Source organism: Arvicola amphibius, chromosome 6 (genome assembly GCF_903992535.2).
Source record: "Arvicola amphibius chromosome 6, mArvAmp1.2, whole genome shotgun sequence".
Classification (NCBI taxonomy): domain Eukaryota; kingdom Metazoa; phylum Chordata; class Mammalia; order Rodentia; family Cricetidae; genus Arvicola; species Arvicola amphibius.
Genome location: NC_052052.2, coordinates 22,387,634 through 22,410,178, shown reverse-complemented (window position 1 = coordinate 22,410,178; position 22,545 = coordinate 22,387,634). Strand labels below are relative to the sequence as shown.

Below are 22,545 nucleotides of genomic sequence, written 5' to 3'. Positions count from 1 at the left end.
TCTGGGCCTGTACATGCATACTGAATAAATGTTCCTGGCAGTAAATACCAGCTGGTCTTATCTGTCTTTGTTCCCTCCAAGGACAACTGGCTTTCCCAAGCGGGGAGATGAATTGCTGGTTCCTCCTGAGGGAGGTGGGGTGGTGCATGGGAGGGAAGGCTGCGGGAGTAGGGTCCCTAGCTGTGCAGCAGCAGGCTGTCCTTCACCAATCTGGCCCAGCTCGGGAGACTGAGAGAGGGACCCCAAATCTAGGTTTGGGGAATCTTATTGCAAGTAGGACGGACTCTAGAAGCCACTAACTCACCTTTGGTTATGCTATGGGGCTGTCCAGCACGTGGCTGGTGAGTTGTTTGGGAGATGTGGGGTCCACAGGGAACAAGGCAAGCCCACAACACACAAGTCAGATGGTCTTTGACATGTCTTGAGTTGTGGTTGACTGCATGCCAGGCTGAGACCTAGAAATGGGCACAAGGTGTAATGGGAGCAGGAGCCAGAGTGCCCTAGGCACTTAGGGCCAATTGTACAACATCTCCAGAATGTGGGCTGTGATGGATGCTGGCCTTAAGGGCGGTCCCCGTGGGGGCTGGTGTTCACAAGGCTTGGTGGGGGACTGTATACAGTTTCAATGTATACAGTGTATACAGCCTGGACCAATGAGAGGTGGGCAGTGCAGACAGAAGGTAGAACCACGGGCTGGAAACGTGGCTCAGTGGTTAAGAGCTCTGGCTGTTCTTCCGGAGGACCTGGGTTTTGCTTCCCAGCACCCACATGGCCGCTCACAGCTGTTTATAACTCAAGAACCAAGGGACCCAACAACCTCTTCTGGCCTCTAGGTACACAGACATATATGCAGGCAAACTGCCCCACACATAAAATAAATAATTAAAAAGATGGGAATGGAGCCATCTATGATGAAAGGGACATAGGAAAGGGGACAGCTACTGTCTAGGAGTGGCCAATAGGGAAGGCTTCTGAGATGAGAGGTTATTGGAGATGGGGTTTGAAGGTTGAGTAGGAGTTTTCCAAGACGGTGAGGACCTGAGGGGAGAGGTTTGAGATGTGTTGAGTGGGGTCTGACGTGAAATGCTTCAGGGGGTCACCTAGCTATGGATCATGGGGCAGGCAGGGTTTGGGCAGGATGATGGGGGTGCTGGCTCAGGGGGATGCGTTAAACTTTGAAGATGATTGTGGTAATGGCTGACGGAAGCGTGGCTGCCTGCCGTGAGAAGTGACAGGTAGGGAGGCGGCCGGGTAGCCCCTGTAGAAAGGCAGGAAGGAGGCAGAGGTCAGGAAAGATCAATGTTGAGGGTCAAGAGAGATGAGGCCTTCAGAGTGTCCCCAGGATTCAACAGCAGTGAGGACGCTGGTGACTTTGTCAAGACCTGCTTCCATAGAATGATGTGGGCAGCAGTGAGACTGCAGTGGATCAATGGGGGAGGTGACATCCAGCCAGGAAGTGAGCGAGTGGCAGGTGAGAAAGCGGAGTGTCAGCTGGGGATCACTCAGCGGGATTGGATGGAAGCCCAGGACAGTGGCTAGAGGAGGAAGTGTGGGGCAGGGAGAGACCCCTAGAACAGAGGAGGCCTGGGTCAGTCACTTGCTACAGGGAGAGGTTGCTGACGGAGTGCTCACAGGAAGGGGACAGGGAAGGGGCCTTCTGGGAAGGCAGACGAGGGGTGGCCACAAGTCAGGGCTGTGTACCCTGGCTTCCCCATTCCCTGTGAAGGAGGCTGTGGCTAAAGGAGTGGCTGAGGGGGGCTTGAGGAGGAGAGTGGGTAAGGGCCAGTGGGACCCCAGAGGAGAAGGAGGAAAGAACGAAGCCCACAAGGGCCTCTGAGAAGCCTGGGTGCCTAGCAGACACAGAGCCCCAAACCTGTCACAGGGCCAGCTGGCTTCGCTCTAGGGCCTTCAGCAGCCTGGGAGTGGGTGTGGAAAAAGTGACTCGTCACCAGGCTCTAGGCTGGGGTGGCTGAGCAGGCGTGACAGAAGAGCTGGGTACAGGGGACTGAGCAGCTGCTGGCCTGGCTCCGACACCTCTGAAGACTGCTAGAGACAGTGTTTTAGTTAGCGTTTCTATTGCAGTGGTTATGAGATCATGGCCAAAATCAACCTGAGGCATAAAAGGTTCATTTCATCTTACAGCTTGTCCATTAGGGAAGCCAGGGCCGGTACTCACGGCAAGAAATGACGCAGAGGCCATGGGGGACCACTGCTTATCCGCGTGCTGTAACTCCTCACTCGCTCATTCCGCTTTCCTATTTATTTATTTATTTATTTATTGAGATAGGGTCTCTCTTCATATCCCTGGCTGTCTTGAAACTCACGGAGATCCTCCTGCCTCTGGATTAAAGGCGTGTGCCACCACGCCCAGCTCAGCCTGCTTTCTTACACAACCCAGGGTCACCTGCTCAGGGGTGACCACCCACGGTGGGCCAGGCCCTCTCACTTCGATTATTAATCAAGAAAATGCACTTCAGACTTGCCTACAGGCCCATCTGACGGAAGCATTTTCTCAATTAATATTTCCTCTTTTATATCTGGGAGGTTGGTGCCGAGTTGGCAAAAAATAACCAGCGTGGACTGAGACTATATGAGGGCTCAAGGAAGCATGGCGGCTAAAGGGTGGCGGGAAAGAAAACGATGCCACCGTTCAGATAATTCCTGTTGAGCTTCCTTCGGGGGTGGGGTGGGGAGGGCTTAAGGTTAGGATTCCTGAAGGCGGGATTTTCCAGAGCAGTCAGGATCAGAGATAGGAGGGGACTGCCCAGAGCTGCACAGCTGGCTAGTGCCGGCTCCCAGTGCTCACGTTCCAGGTGAGATCCACGCTTCCAGTGGTGTAGAAGTTACAGGAAGTAGCTCAGACCACGAGACTCATGAAGACGGCAATGGATACAGTGCTGGGGCAGTTCAAACCCGGGCTGTAGGTTTTCTGGAGATGGCTACTTTACTGGCCTGGTCAGCTTTCCCTGAGGTGCAGTGGCTCGACCGAGCGGCAGGGGGCGGGAGGAGCACAGCCCTCTGAGGTCCCCGCTGCTTGGTGCTGACCCAGCTTTCTGAAACGGAAGAAAGAGATCTAGGAAAGAAGGAAAGCGATTCTTTCTCGTCGAGGGCACACCATGGGCTGAGCCCTATTCTCTAATGCTCTCCCAGTCCTCTGTCCAGTGTCCCCACTATGCCCTGGTGTGGCCTTCCTTGGTGCATTCCCGCTTGTCAGCACCTGAACACCCAGTTTGAGGCTGTTAGCTTTGCCCTTACTGTAACTAAGGCCTGCAAGATCGGCTTATTTAAAAAAAAAAAAAAAAAAAGGTTCTCTACTGACTTTGTGGAAAAGGCGCTATTTTGGCTCATAGCTTAGAGGGTTCAGTCTGCTTTCCTGTTGTTTGGGGGCCTGTGGTAGGACAGCACATCAATATGGGACTGTCTATCGGGCCACCATTCATGGCCAGGAGTGAAAAGGAGACAAAGAAGGGACAAAGGTCTACTTTATCCTTTCTTGTCCCCAGTAACCACAAGACCTACTGAGCTACCCAATAGTGCCACCCACCTCCCAGTAGTACCGACTTGAGGACTAAACCTTAAATACCGAGGCCTTTTGAGGATGCTTCAGCGGAGAGGGGCACAGGCTGTAGGAACCGCTGTCTACAGCAGGGCAGGCTCAGACTTCCAGGCCCACTGCAAGGCCTGGACCAGTCCTCTATTGGGAGGAGGGCCTGTGGGGTTATAGGCTTCTGCAAGAGCACCCGCGCCCCGTCTGAGCAACCCCCATCTCACGTGACCTAAGGCCTTCACATCATAGTCCATTACTGTTCTATGTTGAACGCCAAGCCCATGGTCTGCCCCATGCAAACTGTGACCGAAGAGCAGATCAGAAGCGGCCAGGCTGCTTGTCTGTTACTTAGAGTTGGTCTTGGGAGGAGAAAATGCCAAGCTGCAACCTCAGTAGGGTTGTGCACTTCTGGGTAAGCCATTGCTCAAGTCCTTAATTCCTCACCTCACAATGGGAGATGCCAATCACGTGTTCCCAGGGGGAGAGTTAGAGGAGATAGGTGTGGGCATGACTTGGCATAGCACAGACACGTCGCCAGAACTCAGTATGTTGACCATTGCCTTCCAGTCCCCATCCGGCTGAGGCAAGAGGTGGACAAGGTGGTTATGAGTCCTGTGTGGCTGAGCCTCAGTTTCCTTATCTGTAAAATGGTGGTGGTGGGGCAGGGGGCAGGATGTGATGCTCTCTCTGCATCGCGTACAGTTGGTTCCAGGCCCTCGGGCCGAGGACCAGCAAGGCTGCCCTCTTTACCACTGTGGCAGCGCTGAGCTGGCTTTTGCTAAGCCCCTTGCCACCACCTCCGTGTTCCAGGTGAGGAGCCGGAAGAGGAACCGAAGGTGAAAACCCAGTGGCCAAGGTCTGCAGATGAGCCTGGGCTATACATGGCGCAGACAGGTAACTCGGGCCCGCCTCCCTTCCTCTGTGGCGGAGGCCCGACTGTGGCGTCTGGTGGCATGTGTGCTGGCGTGTGCCCGTCTGTGTCTATGTCCTGGAGCTCAGTTATGTTGCCATGTGAAGCCTGTGGGTAGGGATGGGTTGTCTTCCAAAGAGCCTGCCACTCGGGGTCAGGGTAGGAGGGTCCCTTTCTTCTGGTCCTTCCATGCTCCCATGCAACTCTCTGGGAGGTGTCCCTTGCCGCCGACGCTGTCCCTCTCTCGTAGGCGACCCGGCAGCTGAGGAGTGGTCCCCGTGGAGCGTGTGTTCCCTGACGTGTGGTCAGGGTCTGCAGGTGCGGACCCGCTCCTGCGTGTCCTCCCCCTATGGGACCCTGTGCAGCGGGCCCCTTCGGGAGACCCGGCCTTGCAACAATTCAGCCACCTGCCCAGGTAGGCGTCCTCCTCCCTGCTCCATCTGCCAGCAGAGTCAGGTCCTGTCTGTGACAGGGCATCAAACTGACAGCTTCCCCAACTGTTTGGTTGCCCCTTCCCTTGCCTTCAACAAACTTGCCTGTCCCCCACACCATGCCTTATCCAGGCACTCTGCCAACCTGGCATGAAGCACTTGGGGTTATGGAAGTATTAGGACACACATCCGGGGTCTGCTTTTGGCACATCACTTCCCTGATGCCTCCATCTTGGTAGTCAAGGCTATTCTTTGCACATCGCCTGCTCCACTTTCCCTTAGTCCTGACCTCACCAGCACCTCTGGCAGCATCCCAGCTCTCTGCATTTGCTTATTCTTTCCCTGCCCCTCCCCCATCTTGGATAAAGCATCGGCCCGCCCTTAGATCTAAGATATATGCCACTCTATTTTTAAAATGAAGCCCTCCCTGATGGTCCCCACTCTGCTCTGGGTTCCCCTTCCCTTGGTTACCTTTGATAGACTGTTAGGTTTAAATCAGTTGAACACGCAGGGACTTCAGGCAGGTACTAAGGAAGCGCATGTGTCTGTTGGGGTTAGCTGGTGATAGACAGGGCAGTGTCAACCAGTTCTGCTCGTTGCTTCCCTGGGATGAAGTACTGGCAGTGGATTTAGAGTAGGATTTTCCGAGGAAGGCTCTCAGGGGGTGTGGCAGGGGCTTGTGGAGCACCGGGACAAAGCTGTGTTCCCGCTTGTGAGCTCGTTGTCAGTGTTGTCAGTGTCTATGTAGAGGTCCGTGTCTGTCTGTGTGTCCATGCGGTTGGGGCTGGGAGGGGGCACTTCTGTTGCCCCAGGCCTGCCCTGTTGGATTCAGGCTCTGGGTCTGGGGGTGGGAAGGGAAGAGAAGGATGGATCTTGGATCCTTTCCTGGGTTTTCCTGTGCCTCCAGGAGAGGAAGACCATTGGCTCCTCAGGCTGGTCCTGCTCACCCTATCCGGGTGTCCACAGAATCTGCCCTGTATGATTTGGGACCACATCCCCATAAAGGGTGGTTATCCTGGGACCCTAAGCCATCGTTCCCTGGCATCTTTACCCAGGGTGGAGCCAATGAGGGAATGGTCGGAGAATTGCGGAACTCCTGATTGGTGGGCGGATGGGCAGGCGCTGGCTGTGGGCGGAGCCAAGGTGCCGCCCAGCCACCGGCCACGTGCTTCCTTGCAGTGCACGGCGTGTGGGAGGAGTGGGGGTCCTGGAGCCTGTGCTCCCGCAGCTGCGGGCGGGGGTCCCGGAGCCGGATGCGGACCTGCGTGCCCCCCCAGCACGGCGGCAAGGCCTGCGAGGGTCCCGAGCTGCAGACTAAACTCTGCAGTATGGCCGCCTGCCCGGGTCAGTAGCGCCAAGGGGCTTCTAGGCAGGCGCTGCCCAGCCGGGTGGGGGGATCGGGAGACCTAGGGGAGGCAGTCAGGTCCAATGCCCCGTCCCTGGGGGTGGGGGAAGGTGGGGTTCCCATAACTTTGCATGGGGAGACTGGAGAAGCATACCTGTTAGTAACTAATGGGTGGTGAAACCCAACCCTGACTTGGGGTTGGCATACTGTGACCCCATCACAAGGGACCTGCTTTCCAGTGCCCATTCCTCCATGCCGTCAGCTGCCCTTGCTGTAAATAGCACTTTGGTGTCCATGGCACCATGGACGCAAGGCTGGGCTTATGTGTAGGCTAAGGCTAAGATCAAAAGGTGCCATTACAACCCACCCACATCCTCTCACACACATACGAACTCACCTCTGGGGCTTGCCCTTGGTGCTGCGTGGAAGGGTGTCGTGTATTCCTGGAGCTGGTGACAGGCAGGCAGAAAGAGGCCCAGTCACCACCCACTCACTCCAGACCCTTGCATATGCCCAGTTCAGATGGTCTGGCTTGGCCCAGGTCTGAGTGACCATCAGACACTGCCACCTCCCTGTGGAGCTCTGCCCCTACTAGCCTACCCACATTCTGCTCAACGGCCACCCCTGCTTGTGTCTCCCCATGCAGTGGAAGGCCAGTGGCTAGAATGGGGTCCCTGGGGCCCATGCTCTTCATCTTGTGCCAACGGAACCCAGCAGCGCAGCCGGAAGTGCAGTGTGGCTGGTCCAGCCTGGGCCACATGCACAGGTGCCCTCACCGACACTCGTGAGTGCAGCAATCTCGAATGCCCGGGTGAGTGCTTGGTGTGAGGGTAGCAAGTGGTAGCCCTGGCCTTGGAGGCACCTATAGTCTCTCAGAATTCCCTTTTCTCATAGCCACTGATGGCAAATGGGGGCCGTGGAACGCATGGAGCCTGTGCTCCAAGACGTGTGACACGGGCTGGCAGCGCCGCTTCCGCATGTGCCAGGCTTCAGGCACACAGGGCTACCCTTGTGAGGGCACAGGCGAGGAGGTGAAGCCCTGCAGTGAGAAGAGGTGTCCAGGTACTGTTTGTAACCCTGGGACTGGGGCCGTGTGTGTGTGTGTGTGTGTGTGTGTGTGTGTGTGAGCTCAGCTGAGCCCCGCCCCCTGCCCTGTCCCCGCAGCCTTCCACGAGATGTGCCGGGATGAGTATGTGATGCTGATGACGTGGAAGAAGGCAGCAGCCGGCGAAATCATTTACAACAAGTGTCCTCCCAATGCCTCCGGTGAGGGCAGGCAGCTGTCCCTGCAGACCCTTGTCCACCGTCCCTGCTGCCCACCTCTGGGCCCCGGCCCTGGGTCTGCATCCCGAGATGTGCAGGGAGTAGGTAAGACCTCAGCCTTAATTCCCATCCCTGTCTCATTCCTCTGCAGGGTCTGCTAGCCGCCGCTGTCTCCTCAGTGCACAGGGTGTGGCCTACTGGGGACTGCCCAGCTTTGCTCGATGCATCTCCCATGAATACCGCTACCTGTACCTGTCAGTGAGTGTGCCTCGTTGGGTTGGGGAACCATATGATATGTTCCAAACCCTGGTAGGGGGTGGCAGGAGCTTAAGGCTCATTCAATCCCCCATACCTTGGTATAGGCTGTATTTCTCTTTTCTGGCAAACTCCTACTTAAATGTCAGGGCCTCTTAGGTATCTTTCTCTTTCCCTGGAACATACCTCTGGGTTCCTTACCCACAATTTTCCATCCTGTGCTTCTGAGACATGGAGAGTTAAGAATGCATTAGAGTTGGGCAGCGTGTCACATGCCTTTACCCCACACTGGAGAAGCAGAGGCAGATGGATTTCTGAGTTGAGACCAGCCTGGTCTACATAGAAAGCTTCAAGACTCTCAGGGTTACATAGAGAGACTCCATCTCAAGAAATCAAAACACAAATAATGCATTTAAGTGTGCTCTGCTACACTGGGAGCTCTTTGAAGGCAGGGACGAAGTTGACGTTCCCAGCCCAGGGCTTGCACGGGGTAAGGATGGTATCAGCAAATGTGGCCTGTGTGTGTACCCGTTTCTGACCTAATTGTGTAATGATGATGTTTGCACTGAGAGCTTGTGTTTGAGAGAGCCTGTGTGTGAGGTGCTTCAGAATGTCCAAGGACCCTTAGGGACAGGGAGGTGCCCAGGCCCCCAAAAGCTTATTCTGCATTTGCACATCTGAGTTCCTCCTAAATCACCACTCACTCCTTCTTGGACTGTGTCTCTTGGGAGCCTATCTGATTCTGTATGCCCCCCTCTTTTCCTGGATGCACCTAGTGGGTAGATGGGAGAAGGACGGACCAAAGGCTGGTCCCGGGCTCTGATACTCCAATGACAGGGGCATACACACATGTCACCTGCAGCTTCGGGAACACCTGGCAAAGGGCCAGCGCATGCTGGCAGGTGAGGGCATGTCACAAGTGGTAAGAAGCCTGCAGGAGCTACTGGCACGGCGCACCTACTACAGCGGGGACCTGCTCTTCTCTGTGGACATTCTAAGGAATGTCACTGACACCTTCAAGAGGGCCACCTACGTCCCTTCCGCCGACGATGTGCAGGTAGTACTCCGCCGTGGCAGGGTCTGCTGGGGCAGCAAGGTGGCCCACGCCTCCTGACCTGTCCTTCTCTCCCCAGCGCTTCTTCCAGGTGGTGAGCTTCATGGTGGATTCTGAGAACAAGGACAAGTGGGATGATGCTCAGCAGGTGAGGGCCTCAGCCTCCCACCTTCTCTACTCGTGACCCACCCCTGCCTCAGACCCGCACATTCTCTGTTCCCAGGTGTCTCCTGGCTCTGTGCACTTGCTGCGTGTTGTAGAAGACTTCATTCACCTCGTGGGCGATGCTCTCAAGGCCTTCCAGAGTTCTCTGATTGTCACAGACAATCTGGGTACAAGGATGCAGGCTGGGGGAGGGGGATGCTAGGTTCTGTAGGACCGTATCTCCCTGGGGGAGGGGCAGTGTTAAGGGGCGCTTCTGCTTTGCACTTTTGTTTACAAGTCTTGTTTTCCCTCCACTTAACCCCATGCTACTCTCTCTTTCTATGTCTCCCCCCCCCCTTCCTGTGCTCCACCATCCTGATGTCCATGTATCTCACTTCTGTGTTGGTTCCAACTCCTTTGTGTTTCCCCTGGTGTGTGTCTCCCTCATGTCTACCTTCCCCTGGCTGCCTCCGCCACCTCCCCGTCTGTCTCTGGTGTGCCCTGCCCACCCTTCCCCCGACTGCAGTGATCAGCATTCAGAGAGAACCCATCTCAGCAGTGTCCAGTGACATCACGTTTCCCATGCGGGGCCGCAGGGGCATGAAGGACTGGGTGCGGCACTCAGAGGACCGCCTCTTCCTACCCAAGGAGGTGCTCAGCCTATCTGCCCCAGGGAAGCCAGCCACACCCGGGGCCGCTACAGCGGGCAGCCCAGGCAGGGGGCGGGGCCCAGGCACGGTGCCTCCAGGCCCAGGCCATGCCCACCAGCGCCTTCTCCCAGCTGACCCAGATGAGTCCTCCTACTTTGTGATTGGTGCTGTGCTCTACCGCACCCTCGGCCTCATCCTGCCACCCCCCAGGTGAGTCCACCTGCAGCCGTGCGCCAGGAGGGGCCCCTTGCCTGGCTGTGGACGTGGTCACTTCTCAGAAACATCCAGGGCTGGAGAGAGAGCCCGGGTTAAAGTGTTCACCTCGCAAGTATGAGGATCCCAGGACCTCTGGCAACGGTTCTCAACCTTCCTAATGCTGCAACCCTTTAATGCAGTTCCTCATGTACCATAAAATTATTTTCAATGCTACTTTGTAACCGTAATTTTGCTACGGTTATGAATGTAAATATCTGTGTTTTCCAACGGTCTTTAGGGTTGCAGCCCACAGGTTGAGAATCGCTGACCTATGTAAAGCAGCCTGGTATGTCGACATGTTCAGTGCTGGGAAGGCAGAAGGAGGTAGATTCCTGGAGCTTGCAGACCAGCCAGCCTAGCCTGCTTCAAAAGTTGTAGGCCAGGGAGAGAGCCTGTCTTAGAAAGGGAAGGTGGGCAGCGCAAGGAGCAGCACCCGAGGTTGTCCATGAACACACATGTGCACACACCTGCATACACACACGTGCGCATACACAGATCTACAGAGAAGCGAAACACCTAGGCTGTTCCCAGAGGCTGTGCTGGTGTCTAGGACTTTGCAGTCTGAGTTCTGTGCCCTCCCTTGAATCTTGGCCCTGGCAGTCCCCAGCCGTGACAGATGAAAGTTTCCGAGTCCGAACACCTGCTGACAGGAGCTGACCGCAGTCCTTGTCCCCTAGGCCTCCGCTTGCTGTCACCTCCCGGGTGATGACAGTGACTGTGCGCCCCCCTACCCAGCCTCCAGCCGAGCCTCTCATCACAGTGGAGCTCTCCTATATCATCAATGTGAGTGAGAGACCAGATGGGGACCCCACAGATCTGCCCACAGAGGCCTGCTCGGGGAGGTGGTCTGTGCTGATGGTGGGCCTGGCCTGTGCGGGAGCTGCTGTGGCGGAACAGATGACGGCCGGGGCGGGTGTGCTGCTCACCCTAGGCTGTACACATCTTCTGCTCCCCAGGGCACCACTGATCCCCACTGTGCCAGCTGGGACTACTCGAGAGCGTGAGTTGGGGCAACCCTAGATCCTCTCATCATCAGAAATGGTCTCCCACCTAGAAGGCCAAAGGGTTCCATGGTGCCATCCTTGGTCCGAGGGGTCAAGAGCACATCTTGGGGCTCCCTGCTATCATCTCATGGATGTAGCCTTGCCCTGGATTTCACCTCTCTGGGCAGTAGTCAGCAATGGGTTCTGGGCTACAGACATGGGCCCTGGGCTCATGCCACTTCTCCCTCATCCAAGAGATGCCAGCTCAGGGGACTGGAACACTGAGAGCTGCCAGACCTTGGAGACCCAGGCAGCCCACACCCGCTGCCAGTGTCAACACTTGTCCACCTTTGCTGTTCTGGCTCAGCCACCCAAGGACCTGGTGAGTGGGAGAGAGGTGCCTGGGCTGGTCAAGGCATCGGGGTGACCCCAGATGTGGCTCTGTACAGATGTACTTGGGGGGTTGCACAAGGAAGGGGGCCTGATGTTGTTCATCGTCATGACACCTGCACAGGGGTATATGGCAGTGGGTGAGTGAGAGCATGTGTGTATGTGTATATGTGCATATGTGTGTATGTGCGTGCATCAGTTTGTGTCTGGAAGCGTGTGGGTGAGTGTACATATATCTGCACACATGTGCCCTTCTGCACGTGAGGACCATGCCTGCTTACATCAGGCAGGGAGACTGGATGCCCTACCTCTGCCCTCTCCCTGCAACCCATCTCCCACAGACCCTGGAGCTGGCAGGTGCTCCCTCAGTTCCCCTGGTGATCGGCTGTGCAGTGTCCTGCATGGCGCTGCTCACACTGCTTGCCATCTATGCAGCCTTCTGGAGGTAAGTCGCATGTGGAGCGGTATGGGAGGTGGCCAGCTATCCAGGGTTAGGCAGGCAGCCAATGCCTCTGCCTCTGCCCACTGTGCCCTGTCAGGTTTATAAAATCAGAACGCTCCATCATCTTGCTGAACTTCTGCCTGTCCATCCTGGCTTCCAACATCTTGATCCTCGTGGGCCAGTCCCGGGTGCTGAGCAAGGCAGGTGCAGGCTCCTGGGGGTGTGTGGGGAGGGGCCTCAGAGGAGGGGGTGAAGGTAGAGAGTGCCTGCAAGTGAGGGTGGGTTTCCTTTTTAATGATGTATTCATTTTTATTTCATGTGCGTTGGTATTTTGCCTCCACGTATGTCTGTACAAAGGTCTTATATCCCCTGGCACTGGAGTTACAGACAGTTGTGAGGTGCCATGTGGGTGCTGGGGATTGAACCCGGGTCCTCTAGAAAAGCAGCCAGTGCTCTTAACCACTGAGCCATCTCTAACCCTGAGGGAAGATGTTTGTGTGGACAGCCTGAGGGGTGGATATGGATGTGCTCAGACCCATGTTGGAGGCAGTGTGTATGTGTGTGTGTGTGTGAAGGCATGTGCAGGCATACGTGGAGGCGTTCGAGTGTGTGTGTCCTCAGTAACGAGTGTTTGTATACATCAGGGAATGTGTGCATGAGTGCCTGGGTGCATGTGTGTTGGGCGGGAGGCATTAGTCCCCCCTGTCTCTGAGTCCTCCTTCGCCATCTGCCTGCGGATGATCCATGCTGACCGTCCCTCCTACCCTCCTTGGCCTTCTCTGCATAGTGCCAGCACAGAGACAGCCAGGTGTGGGGTTTTGCTCGGCCATGACGTGGCAAGTGCTCCTGTCTGTGCGTGGGTGGCCTGCCTGCCCGCCTCCCCGGATGCCTAGTGCTGTGTGCATGTCACCAGGCCTGTGTCGTGCTGTGTGTGGGTGCAGGAAGGCGGGGGTGCCTGGCAGGGCTCTCGGGGTGGGGGGAGGGCTCAGGTAGGCGGCTGGCCATGCAGCGCCTGGGCCTAGCAGTCAGTGTGGGAAGTTGGCAGCTCCCACCCTGGCCATTGCTCAGGGTCACTCCCTCCTGTCACCTCTCCCTGCAGGGCGTATGCACCATGACGGCTGCCTTCCTGCACTTCTTCTTTCTGTCCTCCTTTTGCTGGGTGCTTACAGAGGCCTGGCAATCCTACCTGGCTGTCATCGGGCGGATGCGCACCCGCCTGGTTCGCAAGCGCTTCCTCTGCCTGGGCTGGGGTGAGCAAGGCCAGTGCTGGACTCTGCTGTTGGGCCTGGAGTGGCAGGGGAAAGCCGGGGAGGTGTTACCTGGACACTGGCCCAGCTCCCTGAGGATGGGGGTCAGCTGGCCTGGAGGATGACAGGGAGGGTCCCCTGAGCACCTGCAGCCTTTTCACATGTGACCCTGCACTCCTCAGGTCTTCCTGCCCTGGTGGTGGCTGTGTCTGTTGGCTTTACACGCACCAAAGGATACGGTACATCCAGCTAGTACGTGTGCCTCCTGTGGTGAGGGTAGGGGTGGAGGGGTCTGTGGGGGTGTTGGGGGTATTGGCCTGGGCATTAGGTCTTTTCAGGCTGAGGTCTTGACCCATGCTTACTGCAGATCTTTGGGTAAACGTCCTTATCTCTGTGCCTCTCTTTCCCGGCGGCGGTAAAAGGAGATGCTGAGATTGGGTCATTTCTAAGCGCCACTGCACTTAGGGGTCAGCTTACTTTTATGTCTGTGGGGTCTGATGTGACTCTTTGTGGGAAGAGGAAACAGACTCATCAGGACATGGCTGTGTTTCTCCTTGGCTGGATGGAGGCTTAGTGTCGACTGGTAATGTGGGCATGACTGCCTCTTTTCTCCCCTTCTCCAGCTGCTGGCTCTCCCTAGAGGGTGGCCTGCTCTACGCCTTTGTGGGTCCAGCCGCAGTCATTGTCCTGGTACGTGCCCCTTTCAGCATCCAGGGAGGGAGATGGCCCCAGGGGGTCATCGTTTCCTTCTGCCTTCTCCCTAACCTTCAGCTCCCTCCTGGGGGTGTCCTTGCCCCGAGGGCACCTGGTGATCCTCTCTTCCCTGCCTGGCTCCACCCGGGCCCCCAGGTGAACATGCTCATCGGGATCATCGTCTTCAACAAGCTCATGGCTCGAGATGGCGTGTCAGACAAATCTAAGAAGCAGAGGGCCGGGTAAGGGGAGGGTCTCTGCAACTCAGCCTTTCTGGGAAGTGTGCAGGGAGGGGGAGCCGAGTGCACCTCGGAGACTCAGGGCTTGCTGATGCCAACCCAAGCTCCCCAACCTTGGGGCATCAAGGGTGCAGGCAAGGTGGGCACCCGGAGTGCTCAGCCGCAGCCCCTCGCCCACCCTAACCCAGCTCTCTCTCTCTCGTCTGCCCTCCCCTCCCACCCTTCTCGGGGCTCATTCTGCCCCATCTCCCGGCTTCCCATGTGTTTCCCCTTCTCCCATGTCTGTGCCGTCCCCCCGAGGTCGGAGCGGTGCCCCTGGGCCAGCCTGCTCCTCCCCTGCTCAGCGTGTGGAGCGGTCCCCAGCCCCCTGCTCAGCTCAGCCTCGGCCAGGAATGCCATGTTAGTCGTGCCCCCTGGGGGGGGTGGGGGCGGGCAGGGGCTAAGGAATGGGAGGGCAGTGCCCATGGTGGGGATTGGGAGGGATATGAGCCCAGTGCCCTGGAGAACTTGACCCCCCCCCCCACCCCAACTGCTATGTGCTCTCTGGAGTTCAGTGCTGAGGTGGTTGAGGGCAGTGGGAGAGATGCCCTCCTCGAGGTGCTGCAGAGTTCGGCTCACCCTTCCCTCTGGTCCCTGTCCTTGCTCTGGCTTAATTTTCTACCCAGGCACAGCTGCAGACTCTTCCTGCTCTCACCACCAACCTGAAGGCCCTAAGAATCTTAGGCCCTTACAATGTTTGAGCTATTAAAACCTTCAAATTAGAATGGTGGAGCCTTAGAATAAACCATCAGACTCGTGAGAGTGTTAGAATAACGGAAAAACTCTGTCTATCATGGAGTCGGCCTTGAATTCCAGAAGCCTTGAATCTCACAATCAGAGACAGTCATGGAGGAAGACAATTAGCTTGAAGCACCCCAACCTAGCAGCTAAGATTCTTAAAACCCTAGCTGTGTGAGAGTAGAAAGGCCTCGGGCCCCAACCCTCCTACCAGGGCTGGAAGTCCACCTGAGTCACCCCAACCAGAGAGGGCACAGCTTCACACACTCAGGGGGCCTGTGGAAGCGGCTGGTGCCATCATTGCAGAGCTCCGTGATGCTCAAGAAGCAGCAAGCTTCCTCTGCTTCGGGCTGCCACCTCCCTGTGCCCAGTCTGCTGAAGCAGCAGATCAAAGTGTAGTCCTCAGACTCTGTCCGCCAAGTTGGTTTTGTGTCCCAGCTCCCTTGTCCCTGTCCAGCTGGGCACACTCCAGTCTCCTCATCTGTCAGTTGGGACACTGGTCCCCAGGCCTGTTTGTTGGAGTTGTTTTGATCACAGTTTGAAATAATCTATGTCAAGTGTTTGGTGGAGGGCCTGGCAGAGCATCGCTAGTTAATCAATGGCAGCTCTTAGTACAGTGATTACAGCCTCTCTGGCTCTTGACTCCGCCTCCGGGGCATCAGAGACAGGGTGCCTCCACCCCAACCTTGCCTGGCTCAACAACCCTGAGCCTCTGTTGCCAGGACAGGTCTTGGCCCCCTGCCTGCCTATCTTTCTGCCTCAGCCTCTGGCTGTTTATGCAGAATGGTGTCACCCTGCCCTGTCTGGAGCTGTGCCTATCTTTCCCCCGGGGATCCTGGGCTTGGGTCAGAGTGGGTTTCCATCCCTTGCTCCTCATGGGCTATAGTGGTTGTTGGGGATGGAGATCAGTCCGTTGATGGCCTGTCTGCCTTTTGTCTCTGCAAGGAGGCCAGGGATGCATAGGCTTGATTCTGACCCTAGCTACGATCCTTTTACCCTGGGTTCTGAGCAACCACCAGGAGCTAGGGGTTCCTCCATGCCTCAGCCTGGCTGGGCTTGACCCCCGTCTTCTCTGCAAGGATTTGTGCTGTGGCGTCCTCCACACTTTCTGGCTGTTCTTCCTGTCCGGGGGTCTGTCTGTCTCCTACTCCTTCCTGTGGCGGTCATCTTTCTTTGTCCTTCCTCTCCTCTCTCCCCAGCCTACTGTCTTGGGATCTCTGGGGATGTAGTTCTGACCTGTGTTTTTTTCCAAAGCTTCCAAGGTGCTTCTGTGCAAGCTGGGCCCGAAGTTCCCCATGTTGCCTCTGCCTGCCCCGCTCCCCTCTTGTCTCGGCCTTCTTCTCTCCTGCTTCCCAGTACCGTGCCTGCTTGTTCCCACTGTGTGTATCCATTCCTCCCACCTCTCGTGGCCCCTGCTCTGGCCCTGTAGTTCTGTCTTTGTCCTGTTTCTCCTCCAGTGCCTTGCCTCCTCTCTGCTTGGAAACACTCCCAAGATCCTGGAGTTTGGGGCCCTGCCAGTCCCCAAGCTGAGTAGAGGCCCGGGCTCCTGCCACCCTGTCCTGTAGAGTGTCACTCTGACAGACTTTCTGCTGCTGTCCCTCTCAGGGCCTCACTCTGGAGTTCCTGCGTGGTCCTGCCTCTCCTGGCGCTTACCTGGATGTCCGCTGTCCTGGCCATGACAGACCGCCGCTCCGTACTCTTCCAGGCTCTCTTTGCCGTTTTCAACTCTGCGCAAGGCTTCGTCATCACTGCTGTGCACTGCTTCCTGCGCCGAGAGGTGCCTGGGCTTTTCTCGCTTGCCCATCCTGTGCTGGGCTCTGGCTTCTCCCCATTGTGTAGCACAAGGGATGACCAGGGTGCTTCGGGCCCTTGGTCTGGGCACTTCTAGCTTGGGCAGCTTTGAAAGCCTGGGCCTTCTCTAGCTCCTTCTCTCTGACGTCTCAGTCCAGGTGGCATCACCTTCAGGCTTGATGCTTGTCCTGTCCTTCTACTCCCTGCTGTGGGTACCCAGGGTGGGAGACCTCGCCCACTTCTGGTGGGGGTATTATGGAGGCCTCGGGCCCAGCAGGTCCTTCCTGTTCCAGGTCCAGGATGTGGTCAAGTGCCAGATGGGCGTGTGCCGGGCTGATGAGAGTGAAGACTCCCCTGACTCATGCAAGAATGGGCAGCTGCAGATCCTGGTGAGGGAGCGGACCCTTCTTGCCATAAGTGCCTCACCATCTGCATCCATCTGAGACAGGAACGGGGGAAAAAGCCGGGGCTCTGCCATTGACTACAGGGTGGCACTGGGCAAACCCTTTCCTCATTCAGCTTCCTCCCTTCAGTTTGAGGCTCTGTTGGGTGGCATCCAAGGAGGACTGAGGAGCTGGGTGGGGGAGGGGCCTGAGCCTCTCCCACCCTGACACGTCTCTCCCCCCCTCTGCCAACCTGCTGTCTCCCTCTCGACTTATAGTCAGACTTTGAAAAGGATGTGGACCTGGCTTGTCAGACAGGTGAGTCTGTCAGGTGGAGCTCAGAAGCCCTAGGCATGGCTAAGACAGGAGCCCCACACTCTGTCATAGCAACCCTGATGGGGACCAGACTACCAGTGTCCTGCTTTGACATTAGGCAGGGGCAGGTTAGATTTTCATCTGTGAAGGCCAGTTACCACTTGCCTCTGGGCAGAAATCCTCCCTTCCCTAAGCCTCAGCTACATGCTTAGAAAGGAGAGACTAGGATTGTCTAGGGGCAGGTGGAAGGCCTAGGGCCTACATGAATTAGGGGACGTCACGTTTACAGTAGGGGCCTTGGCGAATGTCGGCTGCGGCATTCTCCCATCACTTCGGTGACTTTCACCGGCATCTCGTTGCAGTCCTTTCTCTAAGAAGGTATATGCTTCCTGGGAAACGGAAGAGCAAAGGTGCTTTGACAGCCTCGGGGTGTGGAGTGGAAGTTAGGTCATGTACCAGGGCACTCATGGGAACTCAGCCTTAGCTTCCTCCCTACATCCCTTGGGCCTATGAACCAGTTGTCTTCCTGGTCCCTCTTGTACACGAGAGAGTACCAGCCACTTCCCAAGAACTCAGTTTCTCTCATTGCCCAAGCTCTGAAGCTTAGTACCCACCCAGACCCGGGCAAGAGCGTCCCAGGGTCCCTTCCTTAGAGCCTTGCTTTCCTCCCACTTCTGTCCCCAGTTCTGTTCAAGGAAGTCAACACTTGCAACCCATCTACCATCACTGGCACTCTGTCCCGCCTGTCCCTGGATGAGGATGAGGAGCCCAAGTCTTGTCTCGTGGGTCCTGAGGGTGGTCTCAGCTTCTCGCCACTGCCTGGGAACATCCTAGTGCCCATGGCAGCCTCACCAGGTCTCGGGGAGCCACCACCACCCCAAGAGACCAACCCTGTGTACATGTGCGGGGAGGGTGGTCTGAGGCAGTTGGACCTTACGTGGCTACGGCCGAGCGAGCCAGGCTCTGAGGGGGACTACATGGTGCTGCCCCGGCGGACTTTGAGCCTGCAGCCTGGTGGTGGGGGAACAGGGGGTGAGGAGGCCCCAAGGGCCCGGCCTGAAGGGACCCCTCGGCGGGCTGCCAAGACACTGGCCCACACTGAAGGCTACCCCAGCTTCCTATCTGTGGAGCACTCAGGTCTAGGGCTGGGCCCTGCCTATGGGTCTCTCCAGAACCCATATGGGATGACCTTCCAACCACCTCCGCCGACACCCAGCGCCCGCCCAGTACCTGAGCCAGGGGAACGCAGCCGGACCATGCCCCGAACGGTGCCTGGCTCCACCATGAAGCTGGGCTCCCTTGAGGTGAGAGGGCTGTGGAGAATGGGGAGGGAGTCTACCTGCTGTATGCCTGAGACCATGTCTGAGTCATAGACTGCAGCCAGGAAGGGACAGCTGTTATCCTACCCCAGAGCATCACTGGGCGCTCATACTGAGTGCAACCCTCCTTCTACTGGGGCCCACAGAGCTCAGCGCCAAGGACACTCTGGAGTGTCTGAATACCTCAGATGGGTGAAGCTTCACGAATTCACTCACTAGTGCTCTGGTACCCACTCTGGGGCGACTGGTCAGAATGAGCCCCTTATTAAAGCAGCTGTAACTCAGGTGCCCAATTGGTAAGGAGACTGAGCCTGGGCCTCTGCGGCACATGGATATGAGTCTGGTCTGGACTTTCTGACCGACAGCGGGATGCTGAGCACAGTGCACCGTTTCTCTGAGCCTCGGCCTTCTTGTGTGTAAAGTGGGGTCACCACAGAGACCTCTGTTATTGTTTGGAGAATGAGATGACACAAAGCCTTTTATTCCTGTGTGGAATAAGTAGAAAGTGCTGGGAAACCGGAAGATGCTGTTATCGCAGAAATTGGCTCTGGGTGCTGCCCTCGACCTCTGTTGAGAAAATGGAAGCTCCTCTGTTTCCTCTGGACTGCCCCCTGCAGATCATCCCTTCCCAGATTAGTAGAAACCCCAAGTAGAACTCTAGGACATTCTGGAACTCTAATTGGAGGGATGAGGGGGATGCAGATGAGGAAAGAGGTTGGAGCTGCAGTTTATACACAATTAGCTGCTTGTGTCTAGCCTGGAAAAGTTGCTCTCTGTCCTCTGCACAGAGACAATTAAGTTAGCAGCTAGAGGGGTCACAAGTTTAGCTTTGTGCCTAAAATGTTCCTTGAACATTTGGTGCCTGCTCCTGCCACAGATGGCAACAAAACAGGAAGGCGTTAACAGAGACAGAAAAGATGGCATCGGTGGTGGGGAGGCAGTGTGCTTAGCACTGGGGTAGGTTTTGTTCTGTGGGCACCTGCCTGTGGTTGAACCACTGGAGAGGGGCCCGTGGCAGGCTTCTGGTGTGGGAGGTAATAATAAATGTGGCAGGAGCTTGAAGGGTCAGAGATGCTGTCCAGAATAATACGGTCCCAGTGGAGGTGCAGGCTTGGGTCAGCTATGCCTCTGGAGCACTGTGGGTAGGGAGAGCGGAGCTGTCACCCGTAGAGAGATGTGGCTAGGGATGGACAAAGTTTAGTGATGGTGGACGCAGAGAAGCTGGGAAGGAAGGAGGAAGATCAAGAGAGCAGAGTCAGGGTTGGTCGTAGGAAACCTACATCATGATCTTGGCGTCACCTCCCAGAGTCTGGGGCCAAGTGGCCAGGCCCTTTTCCTTCCCTTCCTGGGCCTCAGTTTTCCCATCTCACTGTGACAATTGGCCTGGCTCCCATGAGTCCTCCCAATACCGGCATTCTAAGACTCCGAGGTCTCCTTGGGTAGCATTGGATGTCACTGAGCTTGTTGGGACCTTGATGGTGGTCTTGGCTTGGTGAGGCCAGAAGGGTATGAGGAAGCAAGGAGTCAAAAGAGGCAAGGCAGGGGCAGATAGGCTGGGCCGGAGAAGGCCAGCATTCTCTTTGCAAGTGCAGGATTCCAAGGAGAGGGGAGGGGGCATGGAGCAGGAGAGGAGGTTAGAATCCAGGGCACAGAACAAGCCCGGGCTGTATGATCCTACATGGTGGTATCCCTGCCTCTTCACAGCTGTCCTGTGTTTGCATCCATGTGCGTGTGTGTGCTCCCAGTAGCACATCTCAGTACATATATGCACTGCAGATCTTCGCTGCTGGGCTGTGACCCTGAGGGCTAGCCTATAAGATAACAGTTCTCAACTCAATGGTCTGGGTGGGGGGAGGTGCCACAGAGTCCAGGGACCCACGAGTCCTTGGGCAAAGCTCCTCTCTCATGGCTTGCTTGTTGCTCCATAGCGAAAGAAGCTTCGGTATTCAGACTTGGACTTTGAGGTGAGTGCTGATGCTGGGAAGGGGTGTGTCCCCAGAAGGTCACATCCTAAAAGTACCCCAAGCCCCATTGCAGAGCCCAATCCTGGGTCACCAAGCCTCTGGACTCCCTGGGATCTCCTCCACCCATTACTCTGGGGCAGAAGTGGGGGGGAGAAGGAAGGAAGGAGAGAACACACATATTAGCCTTGCCCCAGGGGGGCAGCAGACTCAGGGTAGAGGGGACTGAGGGGACAGTGCTGCCCAGAGGAGCACTCCTCTCACACCAAGTGGCCCCTAGAAGGTGATGCACACCCGGAAACGGCACTCAGAACTCTACCACGAACTCAACCAGAAGTTCCACACTTTTGACCGCTACCGTAGCCAGTCCTCAGCCAAGGTGAGGACTCCTCTGTGGCTGCCCTGCCCACAGCACCAAATGTGTGATTCCTGAGGTGGTGCCCTGACATACAGTCCCTGTTGGGAGAGGGAGATGGGGTCGAGCGTGTCTTTGGGCAGAGAGGTACATTACTGCTGAAGTGCTCCTGGGCTGGGGGGTGAGGTGGGCTCTGAGGGGCTCCTGCCCTGCTCACCTCACTTGCCTGGGGAACCACAGCTTGCCTCACCAAGGGCCTGCCTGCCTTCCTGCCATAAGCAGCAATTTTAGGGTTGCATGGGGGTGGGAAGGTGCCACAGAGAGCAAACACTAGCAGGGTCCCCCACAATTGCAAAAGGAGGGTGCACAGACGGAAGACATGGCCTCAGGAACAACCACTGCAGTAGCAGCCAATGAGGGTCAGAGGCCTAGCATTTGACTGTGCCTGACACCTGGTCACTCAGGGACGCTGGGCAGTCTCAGCTCTCCTGGGACATGCTTGGTTTGCTCTGTACAGTGGATGCCAGGGTACCACAGGCACACCCTGCTCCCTCCACAGGAGAAGCCGAGCCCTGGGGAGCGTCCTAGCCTGTCCCAGCACAGAAGACATCAGAGCTGGAGTACCTTCAAATCCATGACACTAGGCTCACTGCCCCCGAAGCCCCGAGAACGGCTGGCCCTGCACCGGGCAGCAGCCTGGGAGCCCACAGAACCGCCAGACGGCGACTTCCAGACAGAGGTGTGAGTGCCACGCCGGACTGCCCACTACACAGAAATATATATCTATTTTCACACTCCACTTTGGAACTACCAGGAGCCAGCGCCCCTCCCCCTCCCGAGGCTGGGCAGGAGGTGCAGAGGACTCAGCCTGGCTAGGGGCAGCCAGACTGGCAGGACCTGAGGGGCCAGGGCCCCTCTTTGTTCTCAGAGGTCCCTCAGCCACCCACTGGAGCCTCTTCTTTGCCCCAGCCTGTCTGTCCCTGTCCTGGGCTGGGGAGGGGGGAGGGAAACTTTGTTGGGAATAAACTTCACTCTGTGGATTTGGCTGCTGTGCAGTTTGCTGCCCCTAAGCAGAGCCCAGACCTGGGATCCCAACTTTGTTCCTCTAGCTCCGTAGACCAAACCTAACTGAGGGTCTAGCTGCGTGCTGAGCCTGACCCTGACCATTGCTCCCTTTGTACACAGCCCTTACCTGATCTGGGAAATGTGGAATGGATACCCTGTGACTGAGTGAGTGTCCCAGTCATGGGTGCCTTTCACTGGGGCAGGGCCCAGGCTGCTTGCACTGGGTTACTGTCAGGGGACAGGATCTTGGTGAGTGTTAGGAACACCACACACGTGCCCAATTCTTCGAAACATCCCTGCCGGAAAGTTTGCACATTTAGTGGTTACAAAATGAAGTTAAGAGATTGGAAGTGATGTGCTCAGGGCCCACGGTCAAAGACAGAGCCTGTGCTCACACCCAGGCCTGGTGAAGGTAGCATTTCAGCTCAGCTTTTTGGGACTGGACCATGGCTGCAGTAGAGCTGTGAGGAACCAGAATGGGGCAGAGCCTCTGGTGTGGTATGGGGCTGAGGGTGGGAAACCAAGGCTGGCTTGGTGGTGGAGAGCAGGGCTCAGGCTCATGGCTGGATTGTACTCTTCATGTGTCTGAGTTCCTGGGCAGCAGGACAAGGGGGCATGGGACCAGCATATGGAAGGTCTCATGGTGCGTGCTCTGATTCATCCAGGCAGGCAGCAGCTAAAGATGCGGCAGGGGCTACAGGCATGGCTGGCTAGCCTGGTCAGTTGGTAAC

At 56.7% G+C, this 22,545-nt stretch overlaps 1 protein-coding gene across 9 annotated transcripts in view; it reads left to right on the top strand.

Moving 5' to 3' along the window:
• The window catches only part of Adgrb2 (adhesion G protein-coupled receptor B2), a 29,964-nt gene extending 8,470 nt beyond the window's left edge, over positions 1-21,494 (top strand). Inside the window, exons 2-29 of one of the 9 annotated variants that reach the window (XM_038333687.1) lie at positions 4,358-4,441; positions 4,708-4,872; positions 6,068-6,232; positions 6,880-7,044; positions 7,128-7,295; positions 7,398-7,499; positions 7,648-7,754; positions 8,614-8,808; positions 8,885-8,953; positions 9,029-9,137; positions 9,476-9,809; positions 10,532-10,637; positions 10,811-10,854; positions 11,093-11,219; positions 11,569-11,672; positions 11,767-11,869; positions 12,769-12,919; positions 13,099-13,168; positions 13,540-13,606; positions 13,766-13,851; positions 14,149-14,247; positions 16,231-16,402; positions 16,710-16,805; positions 17,078-17,117; positions 17,799-18,418; positions 20,362-20,397; positions 20,678-20,773; positions 21,309-21,494. In XM_038333687.1, coding sequence (XP_038189615.1) covers positions 4,358-4,441; positions 4,708-4,872; positions 6,068-6,232; positions 6,880-7,044; positions 7,128-7,295; positions 7,398-7,499; positions 7,648-7,754; positions 8,614-8,808; positions 8,885-8,953; positions 9,029-9,137; positions 9,476-9,809; positions 10,532-10,637; positions 10,811-10,854; positions 11,093-11,219; positions 11,569-11,672; positions 11,767-11,869; positions 12,769-12,919; positions 13,099-13,168; positions 13,540-13,606; positions 13,766-13,851; positions 14,149-14,247; positions 16,231-16,402; positions 16,710-16,805; positions 17,078-17,117; positions 17,799-18,418; positions 20,362-20,397; positions 20,678-20,773; positions 21,309-21,494 — 3,866 coding nt within the window. Of the gene's footprint in view, positions 1-4,357; positions 4,442-4,707; positions 4,873-6,067; positions 6,233-6,879; positions 7,045-7,127; positions 7,296-7,397; positions 7,500-7,647; positions 7,755-8,613; positions 8,809-8,884; positions 8,954-9,028; positions 9,138-9,475; positions 9,810-10,531; positions 10,638-10,810; positions 10,855-11,092; positions 11,220-11,568; positions 11,673-11,766; positions 11,870-12,768; positions 12,920-13,098; positions 13,169-13,539; positions 13,607-13,765; positions 13,852-14,148; positions 14,248-15,824; positions 15,888-16,230; positions 16,403-16,709; positions 16,806-17,077; positions 17,118-17,798; positions 18,419-20,361; positions 20,398-20,674; positions 20,774-21,308 lie in introns of all 9 variants that reach the window. The other 8 variants (XM_038333686.1, XM_038333681.1, XM_038333688.1 and 5 more) reach the window with 8 other exon arrangements.
• The last annotated feature ends 1,051 nt before the right edge of the window (positions 21,495-22,545 follow it).